The sequence below is a fragment of the Leptodactylus fuscus genome, chromosome 6, assembly GCF_031893055.1.
Source record: "Leptodactylus fuscus isolate aLepFus1 chromosome 6, aLepFus1.hap2, whole genome shotgun sequence".
Lineage (NCBI taxonomy): Eukaryota > Metazoa > Chordata > Amphibia > Anura > Leptodactylidae > Leptodactylus > Leptodactylus fuscus.
In genome coordinates this window covers 122366130-122394037 of record NC_134270.1, presented here as the reverse complement: position 1 = coordinate 122394037, position 27908 = coordinate 122366130, and the positions used below count along the sequence as shown (strand labels likewise).

The window sequence follows — 27908 nt, the reverse complement described above, 5'->3', positions numbered from 1 at the left end:
ACTTACCTGATGTTCTTTGGTTTAGTGAACACCTTCTGTCCCCTGTGAGTACTGCACTCCTCATGTACTTACTAGAAGAATGGTTAGAAATATATCTGCCTCTGTCATCATTGCTATCTCACAGTCATGGGTATGAATATTTTTATAAATCTTTACAGCCCTACAGGTGAATAAGCTTACTTACCACTGTAGAAATACTAAACTTGATTAGGGCACCTCACATGTGATCTATATATTCTAGAAGTTTGGTACATGACTACACTTCATTCAAATGATATCCCTTGACATACAGGCTTAAAACTTACAAAATAATAAAAAATAATAATAATAAAAAAAAATAATACCCCCATTGTTCCTGTTCCTAAGCTTCAAATCTACCTGCTGGACTCTCCTACCTACTCCAACCAGACATGGTTGGTCGGCAAATCACTTGCCACCGCAGTGACGCAAACAGCCTTGGCTGATCGTGCTTGGCTATGTGGTCATTTCCTATCACTGGATGATAGAGGTTCCAGCTACAGTCACTGCTTAATGCATAATTTTCTTTGTTAAGGTAGACAGGATTAAAAAATTCTGAACCAATAGATTCTTAATAGAGATTTGTTTCTAAAAATATTCATGTAGTTCAACCCTCTGGCTCATTTCGAAACTGGAAATGCTATTATTATATTCTAGGATCTCTTCAGACCACAAAGTATAATATGTGGTGGTCTCACTTCTCTAGGGCATCCTTGCAGTGCCCAGGTGTTCCCACACATCCTCTGCTGGCCTGTCCTGTCCACTAGGTAACATCACTGAGGCCCAGTCCATTGAGGTCACAGTGCTAAGACCCAGTGTCGTTTTCTTATTCCTAATGCTCATCTCTTGTCAGACTGGGTAGAAGCTACTCTTAGACTTCTTATGACATGCTGTTCTGTCTATCAAATGGTCCTGCAGTTATATCCTTTATCCAGGGTTACAATGCAGGCTTCAATGGCTGGGAAAAAAAAGATTTAAAAAAAAAAAAAAAAAAAAAGGTGATAAGTTCAGAGACTGCTTTTATGGTTAAATGACCAGTAATCCTGGGTAACTGTAGTCGTCCTAATTGATAAGGCTGAGTGCCAGGCAATAAGGAAATCACACCACTCACAATGTTGGTATTAGTTCCTCTCTCAGGGCACTTTATTTAAGTGGGGTTAAATAGCAGCAGACAAAGACAAAGAGATAAGAACAATGTAAGTTCTGTGTTCATTCCTGATTGTTGTAGCACATCTTAATTACACAAAAAAGAAAGTTTAAACAGTTCCATAAACAGTCAGCTGCTTTCGCTCCTGGTGGTGTCTCCTGGGAGAGGTCTCCTGGCAGCGAGCCAAGCATGTGCTCTTTACACGCAAAAGAATTTCACTCTGGAATGGAGGTATCATCTTATCACATAACATTATTCCATTTTCAAGCATAAGCAACTATATCTAACATTCAGTTTTTTAAGGATAACAATGTTTTTCATACAATACATGATTATAACCTTCACATAGGCACAGCGAAAAATATCTCACCTTACCATAACTTACACCTTTTATGAAGGCGTGTGGATTATTCCAGAGATGACTTTATTTCTTTTATTTTAGGAGTAGAAATAGAATGTTCAAATCTGCCAAAAAACAACTTAAGAAGATCATTGTGAGTCTTACCGTACTTCTCATCATCTTCTTTAGCTACATCCATCATTCTAAGGTAGGTTCCTCATAGAGATTAAAGATCACACTTTTTCATAACTTTATATCTGTGTAACAGAAGAAATATTGATCATTTCTTGTCAGCCTAAAAACCTTAGCTCCTACAAACCCAATGTAGCATGTGTTCTGATTTGGAATATGCTGAAGTCTCAATCTTACCAAGTGAAGCCAACAATGTAGATCTGCAAATAAGTGAGCTAATGAGTCTTGTAAATCATATTATTCCAAGTGTGAATTCTACACGTATAAATGAAGTAACCAGTGCCAAAAAAAGCATTGCAACCATCATAGACTATAAATCTACATACTTTATAGGAGACACCATAACGGTTTGAGTTGAGTTGTCTAATTACTTAGGTAAAAAGAAGACCTATGGAGGAGATTTCTTATGAGCTCGAATTTTTTCTCCAAACCTTGGAGCTGGAGCTTCTGGGACAATCAAGGATTTCGATAATGGGACCTATAATGTCTATTTTACTCTATTTTGGGAAGGTCGAGTGAAAATATCTATTCTTTTGATGCATCCCAGTGAAGTAGTCGCGGTTTTATGGAGTCAAGAAACCTTGGTTACAAACTTGTTAAATATACTGGTAAATTCCTCAACGAAAATCAAGAGGTTTACACAGAATGTGGATTTTCTTTACAAACAAAGAGAAAGAAATGTGAATATGTGGATAAAAGATATGGAGAATCCTTCTACTGTATTAAACTTCCCGGCATAGCTTGTGAAGCTTTCATATATCTGATGAGTGAAAACAGGCAACATACCTATGTGACCAGTGAGCAGAAGGATCTGTTTGAATGGTAAATACTTTTTCTAATTATTCCATTTATTTAAATTATAATTATAACATAGTTTTAATTATTATCATTTGCTTGACTTAAATGGCTTATATAGGATTAGATATACAGTACAGAATATTGTGCACTGCTACAGTAGTGCTAAGAACACGGAAACAAATGTGGCATTTTACAGTCTCTGCAAACTGAATCCCATTCACATATTGCGAAAAAATACACGCTGCAGACATGCGGTAATTTCCAAAACCGTCCTGGTTTTGGAAATTGCATCACGTCAATTATACCTACAGAAATGCCTGTGGTTTCCCTTGTGGTATAATGGAAGCAGAAAGTCTGCAGAGGGAAACCTCTGAAAACCACTGTGGGAAGAACGCAATACGTTGTCTCCGTGTTTTTTCCTGCAGTGTTTTTTTGCTGCGGCCCGCTACATGGAGCCTTAGCTTCAAGAGGATGTGCTGTATTTCCTTGTACAGTGGAAATTGCTACAGTCCCTTTGTTTTTAGGATCAGAATGTTTGGACTACCATTGATCAGACGATAGTTTTCGTAGTCATATGCCATAACATTCATTGAACACCCCTTTAAAGTAAGTGTACCACCACCAAAATCATTTCTAAACCCCTAATTCATTTGTAAATAACTCATAGGGTGCCATTCGTGACATTGTGAACATAACTTTTTGCTTTCAAAGTGTAGTCTTGCTGCCAAAAAAAAAATAATCAACTTTTGGCCAGTGGCCCACACTGCAAAATTGCTGTTTTACATTACCAGAAAAGTGATGGTATTCTGGCTTACCCGCGTTTGTAAAAAATTTTTCTGTATAGATATAATAGGGGTAGGAAGTCTGCAGACTTTCTGTTAAAAATGCTACAGGAAAAACATGATGTGTTTCCGACGCAGTCTTGTCCACAGCATTTTTTGGCAGCGATTCACTACCTGGAGCCTTAGTCTCAATGGGGTTATGCCATGAAACATATTTACCTTCTATCCATAAAATTGTTACTGCAGTGGGGGTCTGACTGATGAGAAGTCCAGCAGGGGCAAGCACACATTCAGCCTGGATGCATTCATAAAAGGGATGAAACTTTCCCCTGTTCTCAGGGTCAGTTGGGGGTCTTAGTGGTCAGATCCCATCCAAACAGCTACTTAAATATTTTTCATGGTATAACCCCTTTAATCCATATGTAATTTTTTTTCCAATAATTTGTATGTAAATTTGTTGTTTGGTGCACACAGGGCAAGGTGAACATATCTTTCTGCCTGTGGTTGGTGCCAGCATTGTTCCCTAATATAAAGACTGGCTGGTCCGAATAGGCAAAGGCAATAGGCAAAAATGAATGCTTCAGCAGGCTGAGTCCTGGTTCACATCTGCTTAAAAAGCAGTGAGTAAGGAAAGCAGACGGACGTCAGGGGTCCGTGTGTTTTCCATGCAGTGTCCACACAAATCATGCAGAGAGAAAAGTAGTGCTTGTAGCACTTTTCTCTACGCATCACTCGTTCGGACAACGCTCGGAAAACACACGGATCCATTGTAGTCTATTGGGTCCGTCCGCTTTCATTGCTCACCACTTTTTAAAGCATTCAGTATTTAGTTCGGGGGTCCCCAAGCGGACTCCGTGAACGGAATACCAATGCAGTTGTGAACCAGGCTCCGCCATGTTGCACAGAACAGCGGATAAGCATATGGATTAAAAGTAGATTTTTCCACCAGTAACGTCATTGTGAGTGATTGATTTAAAAACCATTATGGCGGTGGTAGAATTACTTTAAAGTCCAGACGTTCATTCTTTTGTCTTCTTAGGTGTCTAGATATCAATAACGCTTTCTCACATTTTTTTCCTCCTCCATTAAAGGTCCAATTATGGAGTAGAGATTCCCAAACTAATCGGAAGTGTTGATGTTCTGAAATGTTCGGGTAAGTGCTTTTCACTTTTTACCATCATTCTTACTACTCTTGGATTCCTGTCATATTCATGTAAATTCCTAACCGCTAAAAACGAAAACAGTCTACAGGGAGGCTTCAAAGTCTAACTGAAATTTCACTTTTTTGTTGCTGAACATTTTTGTATTATACTTTATTAACCTATTGTACTCCCTTTTAGCTGAAAACAAGTTCTAAAATTCTCCCTGGCAATGCTTATAGTGTCTTGTATTCACCCTCTATTGCTATGTATACATATATAGCAAATGCCAAAGGAGAGGGGGGCGGGGTGTCAATTCCAATAGCTGTATTTCCTGTTGTTTTTTTTTACCACCTAGAAAAATTCTACTTCTATAATTTCAAAGCTACAGATATAGGAGAAAAAGAGAAATCTTGAGTTTTCAACTTGTTTTAACCAGTGAGGAAGTTAAAGACCTGAGTATTCTGTCTACGCTCGGTGTATTCTGTCCATTTTACACAATTTTTATATAGTTTCTAACCCAACAATTTGTTTGTTCCTCTCGTTTGCAGCACTTCTCTTTTTTGATAATCATGGAAATGGCTGGCATCAGACATACTTAGCATATGATTTAATAAATCATATTTACATCCAATGGAAGAAACATGGGCACCCATTTGTAACTCAAAGCTTTTTCACTGTGAAAGATCATACCTATATCACTGATGAAATTGGCCAACTTGGTGGAGGTGCCAACACCATCATCATCATCATTACTGTAGGACAACATTTCCGACCTTTTCCTCTCAAACTCTTTATCAGAAGAATTCTCAATATTCGTAAAGCCATTGAAAATTTATTTTGAAGAATTCCAGATACAAAAGTTATCATAAAAACAGAAAACACCAGAGAAATGAACCCTGATGTTGAACGATTCAGTGATTTTTATGGATACATCCAATATCTGTTGGTGAAAGATATCTTCAGAGTGCTTAACGTTGGTGTGATTGATGCTTGGGACATGACCACAGCCTATGGGTCATATAATGTTCACCCACCACAAATCGTCATTAAGAATCAAATCAATCTATTTCTTTCTTTCATTTGTTAATTTTATTAATATATGTGTTATTTATTTTTGACAAATATAATATACATTTGGAAATAAGAAATGTTTTTGTTATTTTATTAGGATAAAAATCTTTAGGCTAAGCCCTCTTGCACATGACCATGTGCAGTCTCCGGGTCAGTGAAAATGGTTAGGTGACACATGGATTGGTATTTGTGTGTGTCATCAATGGCTTTCACCGACCCATACAATCCAAATGAATTGTCAGAGCTACATTTATGATAGGTAAACCTGCTCCATAAGTTCTGGTTCTTCAATTCTATTAACTTTAGTATGTTAATTCGTTCTTGATATTAGATAAGATTTGTTGGCAACAAATTTTTAGTTAGCAAGGCAAGGCTACAGGTTCAATGAAGGCCTATGGGTGGCCTTATATGACTCCATATAACTTGGGTGTTGAATAGAACCATAATATGGCTCAGAATAGTTATTGCAAGAGATGAGCGAGTAGTACTCGATCGAGTAGGTATTCGATAGAATACTACGGTATTCAAAATACTCGTTCTCGATCGAGTACCACTCGCTATTTGAATGTAAAAGTTCGATGCAGAACCAGCATTGATTGGCCGAATGCTATACAGTTGGCCAATCAACGCTGGTTCTTCTCCTACCTTTAGAAGTCTTCTCCTTGCAGCTTCCCCGCAGCGTCTTCCGGCTCTGAATTCACTCTGCCAGGCATCGGGCCTGGGCAGAGCCGACTGCGCATGTCCGCTTGTAGTGCGGGCATGTGCAATCGGCTCTGCCCAGGCCCGATGCCTGGCAGGGTGAATTCAGAGCCGGAAGATGCCGCGGGGACGCTGCAAGGAGAAGACTGCTCGGAGGATCCAGCCCGACCCTCACTCGTGGACTTGGTAAGTATAATTTGATCGAATGTTGCCCACCCCTGAAACGGGCATTTTCCCCCCCATAGACTATAATAGGGTTCGATATTCGATTCGAGTAGTCGAATATTGAGGGGCTACTCGAAACGAATATCGAACCTCGAGCATTTTACTGTTTGCTCATCTCTAGTTATTGCTAATAAATGTTCATGAAGTGTGTTATCTAATGACTTTAACATTCATGTTTTTTTCAGTTTAGAGTGGCATTTACTCAATTTTACATATTTGGAAGTTATGAACTATATAATGTTAATGCGACTACTCTATCGCTATCAGAAGAAAGTATGAAAATCTTCAACAAAATGTCTGCCATGGTCCCTAACCTTACTTTGACTGATCTTGAGAAAACATCTAGTGCCAGAAGAAGCATTGCCACAATAGTCCATCCGAAACTGAAGTACTGTGTTGGAGACAAGTTAATTGTCCAAATTGACATGTTTGACAATTTTGGTAACAAGAAAACATATGGAGGAGACTTCATAAAAACGCGAATCTTCACACCTAATCTTCAAGCTGCAGCATCAGGGAACATAGAAGATTTTAACAATGGAACTTATCATGTCCATTTTACCCTATTTTGGGAAGGGCGAGTTTATATTTCTATTGTTCTTTACCACCCAAGTGAAGGGGTTGCAGCTCTATGGAGATCAAGAAACGAGGACTATGGTCTTGTATACTTCATAGGAACCTTTATGAATGGAAGTCAACAAGTCAAAAGTGAATGTGGATTTGACTTGAATTCACATAAAAACTTATGTGAATATAGAAATGGGGAAGACAATGAAGCATTTTACTGCTACAAAGTAGATTCTCTGAGCTGTAAGTCATTAGCTTACCTCCAGTCCTTCAACAGGCAACTCTCTTTCCTCACACCGCTTGAAACAATACTTCTTAGAAGGTAACAATGCAATGTACTATTTTTTTCTTTTTATTTCTTTTTCCCGCAACGCTTTTTTGCTGCGGCCTGCTATGTGGGGCCTTAGTCAAAATGTCTTGGTCTTGAATATTTTTAATATATTAATAAGTTAAATGTGTTTTCCCAAGGACATAACTACAGGGTGTCCCAAAAAAATGTATACACATTTTAGCAGCTGATAACTCAATTATTTATTCTTTCTTTACAGACTGAACCCATTAAACCGAGTGATGGCATACAGACTTGACTTTGAAGAAAGGAAATTTATTCTAAAATGCTACTGGAAGTATGAAAACGCAGTAGAAGTGCAAAGACAATTTAGGAGGGAGTTTAACAAAGAACCACCTACACAAGTTACCATCACTCGAATTAGGGATAAGTTTGAAGCTGATGGAACTGTTCAGGACGTCCATAAGAAGCGTTCCGGAAGACCACGTACCTCGACAAGCCCCATAAAAGAAGAAAGATTACTGGAAACGTTTCAGCGAAGTCCACGAAAGTCTTTGCGGCAAGCTAGTCCTGAGGTAGGGATTTCAAAATCATCAGTCCATCGCATCATGAAACGTTGTCAGTGGAGAAGTTACATTCCAAGATTAGTCCATGCTCTCAATGACGATGATCCAGACCGAACAGTATTGCGAGTGATACTTGGAACGATGTAACGAAGATGCACACTTTCCCACAAAGATTGTGTGGAGTGATGAGGCCACATTCAAATTAAATGGTTCGATTAACAGAAACAATTGCACCTACTGGGGACCTGAGAATAACACATGGTAGTGTGGAGGTGCCCCATCTTTCTTCTTTTATGGGGCTTGTCGAGGTACGTGGTCTTCCGGAACGCTTCTTATGGATGTCCTGAACAGTTCCATCAGCTTCAAACTTATCTCTAATTTGAGTGATGGTAACTCGTGTAGGTGGTTCTTTGTTAAACTCCCTCCTAAATTGTCTTTGCACTTCTACTGCGTTTTCAGACTTCCAGTAGCATTTTAGAATAAATTTCCTTTCTTCAAAGTCAAGTCTGTACAGTATGCCATCACTCGGTTTAATGGGTTCAGTCTGTAAAGAAAGAATAAATAATTGAGTTATCAGCTGCTAAAATGTGTATACATTTTTTTGGGACACCCTGTATATTTAAATTTGTAGGCAATTAAAAAGTAAATATTTTTTCAAATTTAAATAATTAAACCTTTATAAAAATTTTAAGATTTTTCTGTAATTATCTTAGTGGTGATTTCCCTTAGATATAGTTGTTTGTGGGAAAAACCTCTTTTATTAAAGTCACCACTAACTGATCTTTAACTTTCCTTTAAACTCAACAGTTTTAATTTTGTTATCTTTTCTGAGAACAATTTTCCACCCGTTCCTTTAACGCCACCCCCCATGACTACAACGTTGATGGCCTAAAGTAAAAGTGGCTGAGATGATAAAATACTGGGGCAAAGCATAAAAAACAAAAGTGTTGACTGCTGCATCTAAGGCCAGTGATTACCCGCAGGGTCACAATTTTTTGGCTTGGTCTCATCTCTGCTGCCCAGTGGGGATTTAATAGGTGAGTAATGTTTTCTTGGTTTTTATATAAGATCATTGCTTGTCTATGCCCCAAATGTTAGAATCTCCATTTATGTCATCACTGTTGTAGTTCTGGAAAACTCCTTTCATTTCTTATATTAACTGCCCATGAAATAACTACAATTCTCATAAACGTTTCCAAGGGTTTGATATTATAGAAATTAGTAGCTAAATTACAGATTAGTATAATGCAGAGAAACCTAGAGTAGTGAGATTGACTATACAATATTTTTAATAACCTTTGTTTAAAAATTCTCTTCCCAGAGAAAACATTGCAATAGAAATCCCAAAGAACCCTGAATATGTTGATGTGCAGACATGTAAAGGTGAGTATTTAGTATTTAAACCCTACAAATTGTACAGCGCTACGGAATATGTTGGCGCTATATAAATAAAATTTATTATTATTATATTATTATTATTAGTGTATTTTAGTAGTTTTAAACACCAAGATGCTGTTATGCACAGCACACTTCAGATTGTACTTGGCTATACCCATTTTAACTGGAAAAGCTCTTTAAACCCTTTAGGCTTAATCCTGGGCTTTCCTTTTTTTGTTCAGTAATGCATTCTAAAATCCATAACTTGGTACCATTTTAAGGTAAAAAATTTTAATTTATGGAGTAGGAGGGGGGAATATAAAAAGGCAATTCTAAAATTCTTTCTCTTTATTTATAAGTTGTTTGGTTTTTTAGCAATGGTGGCAAATTTATCAATAATGTTTAAAAGTGCAAATTTAGACTAGACAATTTTAAAGAGGACCTTTCATGTCTTTGGGCACACACGATTTGATATACCACTAGAAAGCCAACAGTGCGCTGAATTCAGCACAATATCGGCTTTCCCGTTATGTGCTCCTGGTGAAGAGCTATCGGTGTTATTGTAGCTCTTCATTGTAAGAAGGGCTTTCCTGACAGTCTAACTGGGAATGCCCCTCCTGATAGTCTGGCTGTACCTCTGTATGGTCAGATGGGGCGTTCCTTACTGCCCAGCCATTCTGGGCATCAGCATTGTGTCAGGCATCCCACTCCTGATTAGGCCCAAATGAATGGGCCTAAACAGGAGTGTGTCTCGAGCCGCCAAATCCATGGCAAGATAGGTCATGTCTCTTCTTTTTTCCGCTGCTAGCTAGCGGGAAAAAAAAAGCGAGCAGCTCCCATTGAAGTCAATGGGAGTCATTTTTGCAGGCAGATTTTGAGCCAGATTCTGCCTCAAAATTCACCTGCAAAAATCCCATGTGAACATACGCTTAGATGCCTGTACAGCAATTTAGGAGTTAAATGTCTAGCATCAGAGGTTTCTCTGGTCTTAGACATTACAGCAGGAATCTGACTGGCAAGAGGTTATTACTAGAGATGAGCGAACAGTAAAATGTTCGAGGTTCGATATTCGTTTCGAGTAGCCCCTCAATATTCGACTACTCAAATCGAATATCGAACCCTATTATAGTCTATGGGGGGAAAATGCTTGTTTCAGGGGTAGGCAACATTCGATCAAATTATACTTACCAAGTCCACGAGTGACGGTCGGGCTGGATCCTCTGAGAAGTCTTCTCCGTGCAGCGTCCCCGCGGCATCTTCCAGCTCTGAATTCACTCTGCCAGGCATCGGTCATGGGCAGAGCCGACTGCGCATGCCTGCACTACAAGCCTGATGCCTGGCAGAGTGAATTCAGAGCCGGAAGACGCCGCGGGGAAGCTGCACGGAGAAGACTTCTAAAGGTAGGAGAAGAACCAGCGTTGATTGACCGACTTTATAGCATTCGGCCAATCAATGCTGGTTCTGCATCGAACTTTTACATTCGAATAGCGAGTGGTACTCGATCGAGTATGAGTATTTCGAATACCGTAGTATTTGATCGAATACCTACTCGATCGAGTACTACTCGCTCATCTCTAGTTATTACGTATTTATTAATTATTTTGTATCAATCCTTCAGTTTACTCTCCATGGAATCTGGAAAAATGTAAGATTGGAATGAAATCTCCATCTCCCAGTGGTTTTGTGTTACAAAATATATGGAAACCTGTGTTTTGCACCATCCCCAACTTTACTACCCAAAAGAAGATGTACAATTGCTTAAGTGACAAAATGATCTACTTTTTGGGAGACTCAACTGTACAACAATGGGTTACATATCTAGTACAGACTTTGAAAGGTAAGGTAAAAAGTTTCTCAATCAATTTATGTACAAATCATAATCTAAATGAAGAACTCGATTTAAAAATGGTTTTATATGTAATTTTAGGTAATCTTTTTGTGCACTATATTTTTTAATAGATCTGGAAAAGTTTGATCTTCATAGAGCTGGAATGGAGACGTTGATGGTTGCAGTAGATCAGAAAAGGAATATTCATTTACAGTGGAAAAAGCACAGTCATCCAACTATTGCCAGCCATTTGTACATGGTCAAAGATGATGCTTATATTCATGAGCAGATAAATCGACTAGCTGGAGGTCACCATTACATTATTGTCATCTGTTTGGGTCAACACTTTAGGCTTTTTCCAGTCCATCTTTTCATTAGGAGGGTTATTAATGTATACAACGCTTTGTTGAATCTCTTCTTGAGGAGTCCTGATACTAAGGTCATCATCAAAACTGAAAATACCAGAGATGACCGTCATGATGCAGAGAGATTAAGTGACTTCCATGGTTACATCCAAAACCTGATTGTGAGAGACATCTTCAGAAATCTTCCTGTTGCTATGGTTGACGCATGGGAAATGACCATTGCCTACAATACACATAATGTTCATCCTCCAGAACATGTGATCAAGAGCCAGATAGAAATGTTTCTAACATATATTTGTTAAATTTGTTTGAAAATTAGTGCTGAGCTCCTAACTTACATCCTGTTAAAAGATCTCAATAGTATCTTGCAGTTTGGGCTTTTAGGTGACTTTGATAGATGCCATACCAATACATAGGGGGTATTTCAAGATATAATCCAAGTTGTCCTTATTTTAGAGTCAGCTGTTGTAGACACTGTTGAAAGTGGAGGTCTAGCTAAGGTTTACATTGTCCTCCTACCACAGAAGTCATAAGGATTTCATCAAGTCCAAGCTATCAAGTTGATCTAGAAGAGGATGATGCCAATTACCCCATCAGAAGAAAAAAAAATCTTTTCCAACTCAAAATATGGCAATGGGTCTAAATCCCTCAATCAACAACCTATCCCTTCTAGCTCCTATTGTTAGGGTTGAGACGTACACTAACATTCAAAAGTTTAGGGTCACTTAGAAATTTCCTTATTTTTGAAAGAAAAGCACAGTTTTTCAATGAAGATATTATTAAAAGAATCAGAAATACACTCTATAAATTGTAAATGTAGTAAATGACTATTCTAGCTGAAAATGTCTGGTTTTTAATGCAATATCCACATAGGTGAATAGAGGCCCATTTACAGCAACCATCACTCCAGTGTGCTAATGGTACATTGTGATTGCTAACTGTGTAAGAAGGCTAATGGATATTTAGAAAACTCCTTGTGCAAGTATGATAGCACAGCTGAAAACAGTTTTGCTGGTTAGAGAAGCTATAAAACTGACCTGAGTGTGTACTACTCCCTTCAGAGGACAGCACAAACAGGCTCTAACCAGGGTACAAAGAAGTGGGAGGCCCCGCTGCACAACTGAGCAACAAGACAAGTACATTAGAGTCTCTAGTTTGAGAAATCGACGTCTCAAGGTCAACAACTGGCAGCTTCATTAAATAGTAAACTCAAAACACCAGTGTCAACGTGTACATTGAAGAGGCGATTCCGGGATGCTGACCTTCAGGGCAGAATGACAAAGGAAAAGTCATATCTGAGACTGGCTAATAAAAGGAAAAGATTAATATGGGCAAAAGAACACAGACATTGGACAGAGGAAGATTGGAAAAAAGTGTTATGGACAGACAAATCGAAGTTTGAGGTGATTGGATCACACAGAATAACATTTGTGAGATGCAGAACAACTGAAAAGATGCTGGAAGAGCCTGACGCCATCTGTCAAGCATGGTGGAGGTAATGTGATGGTCTGGAGTTGCTTTGGTGCTGGTAAAGTGGGAGATTTGTACAAGGTAAAAGGGATTTTGAATAAGGAAGGCTATCACTCCATTTTACAATGCCATGCCATACCCTGTGGACAGTGCTTGGTTAGAGCCAATTTCATATTACAACAGGACAATGACCTAAAGCCACCTCCAAATTATACAAGAACAATTTAGGGAAGAAGCAGGCAGCTGGTATTCTATCTGTAATGGAGTGGCCAGCGCAGTCACCAGATCTCAACCCCATTAAGCTGCTGTGAGAGCAGCTTGACCGTATGGTACGCAAAAAGTGCCCATCAAGCTAATCCAACTTGTGGGAGGGGCTTCTGGAAGCACGGGGTGAAGTTTCTCCAGTTTACAAGAGCAAATTAACAGCTAGAATGCCAAAGGTCTGCAATGCTGTAATTGCTGCAAATAGAGCATTCTTTGACAAATGCAAAGTTTGAAGGAGAAAATTATTATTTCAAATAAAAATCATTATTTCTAACCTTGTCAATGTCTTTATGATATTTTCTATTCATTTTGCAACTTATTTGATAAATAAAAGTGTGAGTTTTCATGAAAAACACAAATTGTCTCGGTGACCCCAAACTTTTGAACGGTAGTGTATACTGTGGCCCCTTTAAGTCTGTCAGGTCCACAGAGACAAATTCTCCTTTAAGAAATTGTGATTTAATTCATGTGCCAACCTGGGTCTTTATAATTCCCTCCTTTTCTCTCTTCCATGCCGGCTATTGGTTTCTCCCTGGTTTTGGCTCCCATCCCTGTTGTTTCCTGTTTGTGATTGCTGTTTCTGTTTCTCTGGCTCTGACCAACGGACTATATACCTGGACTTCTCTTTGGATTGCAACTATGCTGAATTATCTCACTCTTTCATTTGACTTCTGTGACGTACCTTGACCTCTCATTCCATCATTCGCTGGTGTACTTCGCTGCTATCTCCATTGCAGACCCTGCTCTGTCATTTACTCCTTGTCTGTTGAATTGCTTGCAACTCTGCTCTCTGGCTTCTGCTCACAGTTAATCAATTTGTGGCACATTCCCCTGTGTTGTCAACTCTGTTCTGGGATTGCCAAGTCCATCTCCACCACTAGGAACTCTGGTAAAAATGTTTTGAGACTAGTTTTAGCTCATACTGGATGTGTAGAAGTTTGGTTACGGTTTCTCCACTAGCGGTCGTTGCTAGCTGGACCCTGTACCTGCATAACTTTACATTTTAGCTTTAAATATCCACATAAATCACTAGATATAGGACAATACCCCAATATAACATCAGGATTGTTTCAGCAATTTGACAACTTGTTATATGGGTATTTTTGTAAATTATCAATAAAGAATCCTTGAAGCCACAGTACTGTAAATAAGAAATACACCTGGAGGTCATGTCTGTTCCTCTTGTCTTGTTATATTTCCATTTTTCTCCTATACTACATTAAATACATATGTTCTCTAATACCATGTTCCAAAACGTACCCTACTCTTGTGGTACAGAGACTGTGGACTAGTACTGCAGCCTCGATACTGCTGTTTGCCTCTATAGTCTACTTAGTCTTAAAATTCTTAAAGTTAAAATCATCACCTACAACTATATATTTTTAAGACCATTTTCATACATATGTAACATAGCCACAAAATCCTCAGCAAACCTACAACACCCCTGTAGAAAGTTTTCTTAGGCTAAGGCCCTATGTATCGCCCGCAGCAAAAAAGTGATGCAGGAAATAGACTTATGGGGAAAGAGAAACACTAAAATGAGGCTGAATTTTTTTCCACAGTATTTTTATTATTTTTAGCTGTGATTCAGACATAATTTGGTAACGTTTTGGCATCTGTATTGAAATGCATGTCTCATATTCTGGCGTCTGTGTAGCAATGCAATATCAAGACCTCCCGTCTGAACACAATACAAACTTCAGACGAACATCTAGGTGATCTCTGAGGGTAAATTCACCCGGGGTAATTTGGTCAGGATTTTGAGGCTGTATCCGGATCAAAAAGATGGCTCCCATTCAAATCAAAGGGATCCGGTCAGTTCTTTTTTCCAGGAGCTGTTTGTTCTGGCTCCCGGAAAAAAGAAGCAACATACTCATTCTTCAGGCAGATTCGCCTCGCGACATCCGCCTGAAGACACTCCCTCCCGACAAGGCCCATTCATTTGCTACCATATTTTGGTCCGGAACCTGAGGCAGCCTCCACCTCAGGTTCCAGACAAAAAAACCCAGTGTGAACCCAGCCTAAGCATTTTTCATTGAAAACATTGTGCAAAAAACTAAAAGTTTTTCTTTGCTAATAAAAAGTGAATTGAAAAAAAGTTGTTCTTTGCTGTCATTAATATTTCTTGGTAACCAGAAAAACAGGTCTTGACTACTCAGTAACCTACCATAATTAGAGAAGGGGATTCCTCTATGACAGGCTGTGTAGGTGTGAAACACATTTTTCTAAATTGTATGTACAGTGCTGTGCATACAAAAAGAATTGACTCAAAAATAGAAGTATTAGGCTACATGCACATGACCGTGCACAGTGTACAGTTCAGTAAAGATGGCACTGATGATACATAGATTGATATCTGTGCGTCACCTATGCTTTTCACTGACCCATATATTGAGGCTAAGTCCCCACTTTGCAGAAACGCAGCTTTTTTTGTTGCAGATTTTGCTGTGTTTTTTTGATCCAAAGCCAAGAATGGCTACAAAAGAAATGGGAAATATAAAATAAGTTCTTATACTTCTACCTTCTACTCAATCCACTCCCGGCTTTGGCTCAAAAAACTGCAGCAAAATCTGCAACAAAAAGAGCTGCGTTTCCGCAACGTGGGGTCTTAGCCTAAAAATGAATTTACAGTGGTGCGAATGCAAACAGGTAAAACCTGCTTCATATTTTGCAGCTCTTCAATTTGGCCCAGGCTAAGAGCTGCAAAACTATGGTTGTGTATGGGCCCATTGAAATGTACAAGTCTGTACTTTTATCCCTAATTGCAGTCGTGTCCGTGAAGCCTTTAGGCTAAGACCCCACAAAAGCACTGCAGGAAAAACCATGGCGGAAACACATTGTGGTTTTTCACGCAGCACTTTTCACAGACTTTCTGCTTGCCTTAAAATACCTATAAGGAAACCGCCAGCGTTGCCGTACATATAATTGACATGCTGCAATTTCCAAAGCCGCAACAGTTTTGGAAATTGCAGCATTTTCACTGTGCATAATTTTTCTGCCATGTGTGAATGGGATTAGCTAGAATCCTATCCACATTGCAGTGACTGTAAAGTGCCATGGTTTTTGCCATGATGTTTCCAATGTGGCCAAGCCGCAGTGTTCACTAGGGTTGATCAAGAAATTGGATTCCTATCGGCGATCGAGTAAATTTCACGATTGCGATCGGAATTCCGATCCCGATCTTTTCCTTCGGGATCGAGGTCAGAGGTTATTTTCCACAATTCTTGGCTACTGGCTAATCATTGTGGGAAAAGCTAACAATGTTAGCGACTACTACTACAATGTACAGTAATGGAGATGTAGCAGGGTCCAGTGTACGGCACAGCAGGGAGGAAACAGAAGAGTAGATAGTATCTACTCTTCTGTTTCCTCCCTGCTGTGCCATATACTGGACTCTGCTACATCTCCATTACTGTACATTGACTTGTCTATCTACTCTTCTACTTCATCCCTGATTTACCGTATACTAAGCCATTACTGTACATTACTGTACAGTAATGGAGATGTAACAGAGCTGAGTATACGGTAAAGCAGGGACGAAGCAGAAGAGTGGCAGGCTGAGGTAAATCACTCTGTGCTGCTGCTATAGCTGCCTTATCTGCAGTAACTGACACTCGCTGGCTGTGGCTATTTTAGGTAAGTGTCCTTCTCTCTGCGCTGTAATGCCAGCTGGAGCGGTGCCCTCTCTGCCCAGTACCTTTATATCTCTCCAGCGCGTCCTCGTAGTCCTACAGGTATTCCTGTTCTTCAATGCGCTGCTGTGAGGACGACGAGGCACTCGCCATATAATAAGCCATGGCTGAAGTTTGCGAGTAGATAGTACTGTACATTGACTTGTCTATCTACTCTTCTGCTTCGTCCCTGCTTTATCGTATCCTCAGCTCTGCTACATCTCCCTTACTGTTCAGTAATGGAGATGTAGCAGAGCTGAGTATATAGTAAAGCAAGGACGAAGCAGAAGAGTAGATAGACAAATCAATGTACAGTAATGGAGATGTAGCAGAGTCCAGTGTACGGCACAGTAGGGAGGAAACAGAAGAGTAGATAATATCTATCTACTTGCGAACTTCAGCCATGGCTTATTATATGATGAGTGCCTCATCGTCCTCACATAGTGATTAATAAAAAATGTTTTATGGCAATTTAAGTGTTCCCTTGCTCATTCTATGCATTCTAAGAAAACGATCTTAAAAAAAATCCCATTGACTTGACTTAGAATCGGAATTTGGATCGGGATTGAATGGAACATGATCGGAAATCGGATTTTAAAAACGATCCTGAAATTTCAAGATCGACTCAACCCCAGTGTTTACCCATGATCTCTGGCCTTATAGTTTATTTTTGACAATTAGTAAACTCCAATGTGAATGAATAAGAGAGAAATCTAAATTCCATCAATATTTGGTGTGACTGCCCTTTTCCTTTGAAACAGCATCAATTCTTCTAAGTACACAAGTTTTTGAAGGAACTCGCCAGGGAGGTTGTTCCACTAATCTTGCAGGGATTATTCTTTATTCTGCAGCGTTTACAGATATTGCCATGACTCGAGGTCCCAAGTTGGGCTCGCAATCTCAATTTTCTGTCAGTATGTCTTTGGAGTGTGGGAGGAAAGTCACACAGACACAGCAACAACATTCACACCCGATGCAGATGATGTCCTTGGCTATATGTATAACCCGAGACTCCAGCACCACAAGACAACAAGGCTAACCATTGAGCCATCGTTATATTCTCTTCTTGCTGATGCTATGCAAATTTTCAGAATTCTGCCGTCAATTGCCAAAAAAATTGTCTAGTTTAAAACTGTAAATGTATGGGGGGAGAGGGGGATGCAGCTGCAATTTTTTACTGCTATTGTGCATATGGGGATATGTGCCCAGTTCTGTGACCTGGGAATATGTGTCTACACATTAGCAGGCATGATGCTGCAGGATGAAGAAGGATTCAAGGTTGACCTGACTCTGCACCTAGATGTCATTTCAGCCGCCTACAGGACGTACAAATAAACTGGGTAGTTTCTTATTTAATCTAACTATTATATTACACTGACTCTTAACCTGGTTGAGATGTTGTGCCTTTGGGGACATATACCAAGACTACTGCATCTATTTTTGTTTTTCTAATTCTTCCCTTTCTTGTTATGTTCTATGTATGTAAGATTTATCATGTGTTTTCGCATGTTTTAAAATTTGTCATGCTTGTCACTTTGCTTTTTCTTAGGAAAGTGGGTGTGGTTTATTGAAGTAGCATTTTACAATGCCCGGGGGTTTTAGCCTTAATTTTTGCAGTGGTAGAATTACTTTGAATGAGTTCCTCATTTGTTGCTTTTGTCCTCTTAAATATATAATGTTATGCCAAGATGTTTTGTTGCTTTTTTACATGCAGTTTTACCATGGGTTCCACTCCATATTCCTCTGTGTGAACTTAACCTTCAAGGTCCAATTTTGGAGTAGAGATTCCCAGACTAATTGAAATTGTTCAGAAGTCTTCAGGTAAGTGCTTTAATTAGTTTTAGTGTAAGTTTTATTTCCGTTGGATTCTTGTCATAGTCGTGTAAATTCCTAATTGCCAAAAAGTAAAACTGTAGATATAATCCTCTATTTATGAATATGCAAATCACCTTCAAGTGCATTGGGGGAGAGGTTTGATTGGCCTATCTGTAACTGAGTTTTTTGCTAGATTAAACATAGCTCAGAAAATTTTGCCTGTTTTTTTAACTTAAAAAAACTAAAATTTAAAAAGCAAAGTTCACACATCTCTAGAATTAACTTTTTTATTGATCTTATATCAAGATATAGTTTTTAATTTAACAATTCATTTTTTTCTTTCTTATTTTCAGCACTTCTGTTTTTCAATAAGCAATGAAATGTCTGGCATAAGACACATATGGAATCCAAGGAAGAAGCATGGACACCCACTGAATTTGTCACTGTCAAGCCTGAAGTATACAACTTGGAACTTACTCAGCCATAACACAAGTCCCAGTCCTCTTGTTTCACAAAATTTCTCTATGAGTTCTAGATTTTTAAATATTTATCATAATGAAAATTTATTTTTAACATGTCTAGAGGCAAAAATCATCAAAATCTGAAAACGTCAGAAAAATGAACCCTGATTTAATCAATTCAATATCTCTTGGTAAAGGAAATCTGAAATTCAGAGGACTTACCATAGGTGTGATCAATGCTTGAGACATTACCACAGCCTACGGATCATATAATGTCCACCCACCAGAAACTGTCATTAAGGATCAAAATTTGGTGTATTCTCATTGGTTCCTTTCTTTTTACTTACATTTTAGTTTATTGTTTTTTTTTTTTTCCATTTATCTCAGTTTCTGGATTCTTTGATTTTTCTTTTACAGTATCTGGCTTTTTCATTGTTTGGCTTGTTTACTGGAGACATTTTGGTTTGTTTTTTTTATGATATATATTTTTTCTTTTTCCTATTTTCCTTTTCTTCTTCTCTTTTTTCCTTTTTCTTCTTTTTTTCCATGTTATTTTAAACCTCTATCTATCCTGATCTCCAATTTTGTGTTATCATATGGTCTATATGTTTTATTCCCCTGTTTTTTTTTTTTTTTTTTTTTAAAAATGTGTGTTCTATAATTTTTTTGGTGTAAAAATGTTCTTTGTGTATTGTTTTGTAGATCTAGCCAGACGAAGGTCATCTGACCGAAACGTTGCAGCATCGTTTTGATCTACAGCTTGGTCATTCTTTGTCCTGATACTTTACATGGCGTGTAATTTTTTTTGTACAAAAACTTCTTGTTATGAAGTCACAAATTAAAGGATTACTTCTTTTCGCTTTAAGCTAAAACGTGTGTGTGCAGATAAATTACTAATTTCTGTTTTTTAACTCAGACGCTGACATGATTTTGCATCCAGGGTTTTGAGAGCTCAGCATGAGATATGGCTGATCAGCTATGTTGGCTGTTTCATTCTTAAGCAAATGAGATAAACCGCTGGTAAAATTAATAGATTCTTATTCCCAAATTTAATGGATTCAGAAGATATGACGTTCTTAAGTATATTATATCTATTTAGGTCAACCTATTATTCCACATAGGAATCAAAAACAACTACTATGAGAAAGTAATTGCTATTTAGTTTAGAGAAAAAATTTCTTTTTAACTGAAAATATTGTAGTTGCTCATCTCTGCAATCTAATACAGATCCCTTGGAAAATCTGGTTTGGAACCTTGGGTTCAATATTCTGATCTTGAAGATAGCAATTTCTTGTATTAAGAGAACATTTAATGTCTTGATGCTCGGCGTGCCCATGTGATTGCTGCTGGCCCAATCACAGGCTTCAGCCACGACTGCCAGGCTGATAACGTCACAGAAGAGCGCTGTAGTATGCTTAAACAGAACACAAACAAGGCACTGAGCAGTGTTCTATTTTATCTTAATTGTACACTTGAAAAAGGGGTATGCACCCCAAAATGTGTGGTGTGAGATTTTCAATAAAGGATCATAGGATTATTTTACTATCTCCGGGGGTGCGCAGTCCTGCTATTTGCTGACTCATTCTTTGGGTCACCTATTGGTCAGTGCATTGTCTACAGGAGAACGCTGGATGTTGTCAGTAGAGTGCCGGAGGCCCAAAATGGTAACGGAAGGTGAATATGAATGTGTTTTTGGCTTCTTACAGCTCCCCTGGGCCTCCATCTGTTATACTCTGGGGTATGACTAGACCCCATAGTATGATAATGTCATTTTACCAAGTATTATACTCTGGACCCCAGAGTATAATAATTGTTAATGGGTGTCAACAATGGAGCATAATACTGTGTGCAGGGGCCACTATGGGGCATAATGCTGTATGCAGAGACCACTATAGGGTATAATACTGTGTGCAGGGGCCACTATGGGGCATAATACTGTGTGCAGGGGCCACTATGGGGCATAATACTGTGTGCAGGGGCCACTATGGGGCATAATACTGTGTTCAGGGGTCACTATGGGGCATAATACTGTGTGCAGGGGACAGTATGGGGCATTATACCTTGTGCAGGGGCTACTATGGGGGATAATACTGTGTGCAGAGGCTGCTATGGGGCATAATGCTGTGTGCAGGGGCCACTATGGGGCATAATACTGTGTGCAGGGGCCACTATGGGGCATAATACTGTGTGCAGGGGCCACTATGGGGCATAATACTGTGTGCAGGGGCCATTATGGGGCATAATACTGTGTGCAGGGGCCACTATGGGGTATAATACTGTGTGCAGGGGCCACTATGGGACATAATACTGTGTGCAGGGGACACTATGGGGTATAATACAGTGTGCAGGGGACACTATGGGGCATAATACCGTGTGCAGGGGCCACTATGGGGCATAATAGTGTGTGCAGAAATGCGGGGGGAGGGTCGGTTGGTTGAGGTCTTTGGCGTTGGTTGGGGGGGGGGGCATGTCAAAAGTTCACCAGGGGGCCTGCCATTCCTAGTTACGCCACTGGTAGTATGCTGTTTATATTATTACAAGAGATGAGTGAACACTATTCGAAACAGCCGTTCTGAATAGCACGTTCCCAGAGAAATGAATGGATGTAGCCTGCACGTGGGGGGTTAAGCGACCGGCCGCCGGCAAAGTCTGCGTGTTGGCCACTTCCATTCATTTCTATGGAAGTGTGCTATTTGGAACAGCTGTTCCGAATAGTGTTCTCATCTCTAATTATTAGGTCTATTTTGTTATACATTTTTCTTGTAGTTCATAGTCTTTCTTTGAAATTCCCAGTTTGACAGATACCACATATTTGCCCAGAGGGTTTATTCTGGTCACAAAGTTATTATTGGAATTTGACCTTTATCAATATAATACGTAAGAGTAATTGTATATACAATTTATTACAACTAGCACAGTGTGGTCCATGTAGTTACTGATCTTACATAAGGCTAAGGTCTCCCATTGGGCATTAAATCAGTGCATAGAGTACTGTAAATTAATAAACCCGTCTCTATAAATATGAACCATAGATTATAAATTCAGGTTTTTTGTTTATACTTCATTTTTAATTGCTAAGACATTTCAATTTACAGGAATTGTTCATGATTACAAAAAATTGGCCTGTAGTTTTTTTCCCAGAGTTCCTCATTATTCCTTGGGTTGTTTTTGATGTAGACGCTAAGCTCCATTGATGTGTGTTGAGTTAATTTGCCAGGAAAGATAAAACAAGGGTCTATTTGTGGCATTGTTTACGGAAGAAAGTAACTAGATTTTTGTAATCCTGGACATCCCCTTTAAATTAACTATTAAATTTTCCTTTAAAAAGAATTTGTGCACAAAATTGAGATATAAATTAATCACAGTACCTTGTAGGGCTGTCAGCACAGGTTACAATGATATATTGCTTATTCAGGAATGTTGCTCCATTCTTGTTAAAATTCCCCTTTTATCCCTATGCAAATGAGGAGGAAAGGGGGTGTTGCTTTCCATGAACGGGCTTCACTATCTGCTGCTGCTAACTGCTGCGCAGCTCCATCCACTAACTGTACTGCGCATGTCTGATGATGACACCCTGCACTGAAGTGAAGGAAGTTGGCGCCAGATGGAGACGGTGTGACATTATCGGACAGGAACAGTACAGTTAGTATTGCATGCTGAGGTAGAGGAGAGAGATTTCACTCAACTAGCAGGGGCAATGTTTGTAAGCAGTTATGCCCATGCCCATTGATGGAAAGCAATGTCCCTTTTCTGCTCATTAGCATAGGGAAAACAGCATGATTTTAACCAAAATGGAGCAGCGGTCTTACTATTCCCAGTCAAAGAGCAAACATCAGTACATTTGTCAGGCAAGCCAATTTTGCCTATTTTAAAGTGAAAATTGGTGATCGAGATAAATCATGGGTCCTTCATAAAGTGTGTAAGCAGTGTGTTGAGAGTTTACGGATGTGGATCAAACTTCCATTTGGTATACCTATGATTTGGCGAGAGCCCAGAGATTATTCAAGTGATTGCTACTTTTGTACAGTGAAAACGCCAGGATATAACAAGAAAAACAAATGTAAAATAGAGTACCCTAGTTTTCCATCAGCTATACGCCCAGTGCCTCATTTAGCTGAAATCCCAGTGCCAGTTTTTAATGAATTACCCTCTTTGGAAATACGGGAATACGAGTCTGGTGAAGATAAGAATGACCCCAGCGATGAAGATTTTGAAACTGAAGATGATTCCATTCATGAGGGAAATGAGTTGAATGATTTGGTACGAGATTTGGGACTTTACAAAAAAGCTTCAGAGCTGTTAGCATTAAGACTGCAGAAGAAAAACTTACTTGAAAAGGGAGCTATGGTATTCTATTTTTGATAAAGAGAAAGTGCGTTTATACAATACTTTCAAAGTGATATTGGATTTGTGTATTACCATAACGTACATGGTGTAATGGAAGATTTGGGAATTTCAGCCTATAACACAACTGAATGGCGACTGTTAATTGATAGCTCAAAGCGGAGCTTGAAGTGTGTTCTCCTTCACAATGGAAATTTATGTTGTTGAGTCCCGATAGGCCATTCAGTTCATCTCAGAGAAGAATCTGAAGACATAAAGAGAGTCATTGATTTGTTGCAATATCACATGCACCAATGGATCATTTGTGTGGACCTTAAAATGGTCTGCTCCCATCTTGGCCAGCAATGCGGATATACCAAGCATCTCTGCTTTTTGGGTTTGTGGGATAGCAGAGTTGGTGAGAAGCATTGAGTGCAGTCAAATTGGCTGCCAAGATCTGACCTGAGACCTGGTGATCCAAACATTCTACATCAACCACATTATATTTCCACCTCTGCATATAAAATTGGGTCTCATGAAGGAATTCGATAAAACTTTGCCAGTTGAAGGAGACTGTTTCATGTATTTCATTTCGGTATTTCCTAGCCTGTCATTTGAAAGGATAAAGGCCGGTGTTTTTGATGGTCAACAGATTTCGACAGCTTGTTAAAGATGAACATTTCATCGAAACAAGGTCAGAAATTGAAAAGAATGCTTAGTTGTCATTCAAAAACATTGTTAAAGACTTTCTTGGAAATATACAAGTACAGAATTACGTCAAAATTGTTTGCTAGGTTGTAACATGAGCACCACATGGCATTTTTTACATAGCCATCTTGCTAACTTCTGAAGCAGATAAACGAGTTTGGGCTACCTACTAGCCTATGGGGAACATGGACATTGTTTGACTAGTTTGCAATTATTGTAGAATATAAAAAGGTGAATCTTCTTCTTTTCTCCATTTTTCCCCGGACTAACATCTGTTCAGAATTTCTCCGAGCTCTACAACTGTGAGGGATATTTTATACAGTGTACAGAGCATCTAACCTATGTCCGTCTTTACTGAATGATACGCCGTGTAAGTAGCTGCTTATAACCTTTGTACTGTACTGTTTAGAGAATTACACTGCTTTTACATGGAAATTTTACCGCACATGTCTTAGTAAAGATTGTGTCTACGCTTACTTATTTTAAAGACTTTTGCAAATAAATTTATTTTTAAAATTTATAATAGTATAAAAATAATGCTCACCTAAAAGTAATTAAAAAATGTTAAGTAAAGTTGATTCAAGTACAGTGTAGTCCATGTAGGTTTGGCCCCAAGATCTCGTCTTGAGGACTGAAAGAGTTCTCAGAGTATATTGTAAGTTAATATTATAGTTTGATTCAGTAAACTTTATATACAATAAGCCAAAAACTATACAATATTTTTAATTCAATCAGATTACATAAAATACCTTTATTACTTTTTTAGGTAATTTAGCAGAAAATGTTTGCTATATAGAGACCAGTCTTCTGTTTGTTTTACTTTATGTTGTTATATTTTTTTATTGCATCAATTATATCTTTTTTACTATTTTTAGCATTTTCTTTATATGTTATATAAAATTAGTTTACTAAGTTGATGAATTCATTACATTTTCTCTAATACTAATATATATCAGGCACTCAAAAAGCCAGAAAAAATAACAATTGTGCATTAATGTAATCCAATATAAAAAGGGTGACACCTCTTCCTCCTCACACCTTGTAAATGTTAGGGCTAACTGAATGAAATAATAAATATTATTTTAAAATTTTTTAATTTCTAAATGTCACCTCCATTCTGCTTTAATTTACTTGTGAAAAAATTTAAAGGATTAACAAACTTCCTAAAGACTAGAGATGAGCGAACAGTGTTCTATCGAACACATGTTCCATCGGATATCAGGCTGTTCGATGTGTTCGATTCGAATCGAACATCACGTGGCAAACTCCAAAAAGATTCGATTCCCCTCCCACCTTCCCTGGCGCTTTTTTTGCACCAATAACAGCGCAGGGGAGGTGGGACAGGAACTACGACACCGGAGGCATCGAAAAAAATCGGAAAAAGTCATTGGCTGCCGAAATCAGGTGACCTCCATTTTAGACGAATAGTAGATTTCAAATCCGGGTCATATGAGAATGTGAACTTTGTGACTATGAGACAGGGATAGCTGTACAGGCAGGGATAGCTAGGGATAACCTTTATTTATGTGGAAATGTTATTAAAAATAACTTTTTGGGGCTCTATCGGGTGTGTAATTGTGATTTTTGTGACATAAACTTTTTCCAATAGGAATGCATTGGACAGCGCTGATTGGCCAGAGTACGGAACTCGACCAATCAGCGCTGGCTCTGCTGGAGGAGGCGGGGTCTAAGATCGCTCCATACCAGTCTCCATTCAGGTCCGACCTTAGACTCCGCCTCCTCCGGCAGAGCCAGCGTTGATTGGCCGAAGGCTGGCCAATGCATTCCTATGCAAATGCAGAGACTTAGCAGTGCTGAGCCAGTTCTGCTCAACTACACATCTGATGCACACTCGGCCCTGCTACATCTGATGCACACTCGGCTCTGCTGCATCAGATGTAGCAGAGCCGAGTGTGGGTCAGATGTAGCAGAGCCGAGTGTGCATCAGATGTAGCAGAGCCGAGTGTGCATCAGATGTAGCAGAGCTGAGGGTGCACTAGAACCCCTGTGCAAACTCAGCTCACGCTAATAGAATGCATTGGCCAGCGCTATTAGCCCGATGAAGTACAAAGACTGTTTTGAATTTTGTTTAGGGCTGCAGATTTGAAAAGTGATTTATTGGGACTTCTAATACAATTAATAATACAAGTCCCTTAAGGCTGAGGCCCCACGTTGCGGAAACGCAGCTTTTTTTGTGGCAGATTTTGTTGCGGTTTTTTAAGCCAAAGTCAGGAGTGGATTGAGTAGAAGCGAAAAGTATGAGAATTTTTTTAGAGTACCCATTCCTTTTGTAGCCATTCTTGGCTTTGGCTCAAAAAACTGCAACAAAATCTGCAACAAAAAAAGCTGCATTTCTGCAACGTGGGGCCTTAGGGTGCATTCACATGGAGTAACGTGCCGCGTGACCTGGCACGTATACGTCGTGTGAGACTTTGAGTGCCGTATACGCTCCCATTGATTTCAATGGGAGCCTGGATCATATACGTTGCGTTACTCACGCGGCACGTTACTCCGTGTGAACTCCCCCTTAGCCTGAGAAAAGGCTTTGGAAATTTTGTTGAAAATTTTAAAAATTTCTGCTTGACTTGTAAGTCTTCTAAAAGAATTAAAAGAATGTTTAAGGTTTGATGCCAACGTAAAGTACAGACATAGTAAATAATATTTGTGACGGAATTTGGATGGTTTGACAAAACAGATTATTTAAGATTTTGAAAATTGCTAATTTTTCTAAATATTCGCCAGATTACTATTTCTCACAAATAAACACAAAACATATTGGCCAAAATTCACCGCTTACATGAAGTAAAATGCATAAACTCATACCTCAAAACTACTTATGTACAGTGTTGGTCAAAAGTATTGGCACCCCTGCAATTCTGACAGATAATACTCATTTTCTTCCAGAAAATGATTGCAATCACAAATTCTTTGGTATTATTATCTTCATTTAATTTGTCTGCAATGAAAAACCACAAAAAGAATTGTCAAAAAGCCAAATTGGATATAATTCCACAGCAAACATAAAAAAGGGGGTGGACAAAAGTTTTGGCACTGTTTGAAAAATCATGTGATGCTTCTCTAATTTGTGTAATTAACAGCACCTGTTACTTACCTGAGGCACCTAACAGGTGGTGGCAATAACTAAATCACACTTTCAGCCAGCTGAAATGGATTAAAGTTGACTCAACCTCTGTCCTGTGTCCTTGTGTGCACCACATTGAGCATGGAGAAAAGAAAGAAGACTAAAGAACTGTCTGAGGACTTGAGAAGCAAAATTGTGAGGAAGCATGAGCAATCTCAAGGCTACAAGTCCATCTCCAAAGACCTGAATGTTCCTGTATCTACTGTGCGCAGTGTCATCAAGAAGTTTAAAGCCCATGGCACTGTGGCTAACCTCCCTAGATGTGGACGGAAAAGAAAATTGACAAGAGATTTCAACACAAGATTGTGCGGATGGTGGATAAAGAACCTCAACTAATATCCAAACAAGTTCAAGCTGCCCTGCAGTCCGAGGATACAACAGTGTCAGCCCGTACTATCCGTCGGCGTCTGAATGAAAAGGGACTGTATGGTAGGATACCCAGGAAGACCCCACTTCTTACCCAGAGACATAAAAAAGCCAGGCTGGAGTTTGCCAAAACTTACCTGAGAAAGCCAAAAACGTTTTGGAAGAATGTCCTCTGGTCAGATGAGACAAAAGTAGAGCTTTTTGGGAAAAGGCATCAACATAGAGTTTACAGAAAAAATAGAGGCCTTCAAAGAAAAGAACACGGTCCCTACAGTCAAACAT

General features: G+C 39.0%; 1 protein-coding gene and 1 pseudogene across 1 annotated transcript; both read left to right on the top strand.

Moving 5' to 3' along the window:
* Nucleotides 1–1834: 1834 nt before the first annotated feature.
* Nucleotides 1835–5506, top strand: LOC142210041 (NXPE family member 2-like; annotated as a pseudogene).
* Nucleotides 5507–6707: 1201 nt separating this feature from the next.
* Nucleotides 6708–11708, top strand: LOC142209654 (NXPE family member 2-like). Its single transcript, XM_075278677.1, has 4 exons — nucleotides 6708–7303; nucleotides 9158–9219; nucleotides 10832–11050; nucleotides 11173–11708. The coding sequence occupies exons 1-4, from the start codon at nucleotides 6708–6710 to the stop codon at nucleotides 11706–11708; spliced, it is 1413 nt and encodes a 470-aa protein (XP_075134778.1).
* The last annotated feature ends 16200 nt before the right edge of the window (nucleotides 11709–27908 follow it).

Excerpts from the sequence above, each read along its gene's own strand:
- LOC142209654 (XM_075278677.1), top strand. The coding sequence starts at position 6,708 with ATGTCTGCCATGGTCCCTAACCTTACTTTGACTGATCTTGAGAAAACA. Across the intron at positions 7,304-9,157 it reads GAAACAATACTTCTTAGAAG|AGAAAACATTGCAATAGAAA; the intron begins GTAACAATGCAA and ends TTCTCTTCCCAG. Across the intron at positions 9,220-10,831 it reads TGATGTGCAGACATGTAAAG|TTTACTCTCCATGGAATCTG; the intron begins GTGAGTATTTAG and ends TCAATCCTTCAG.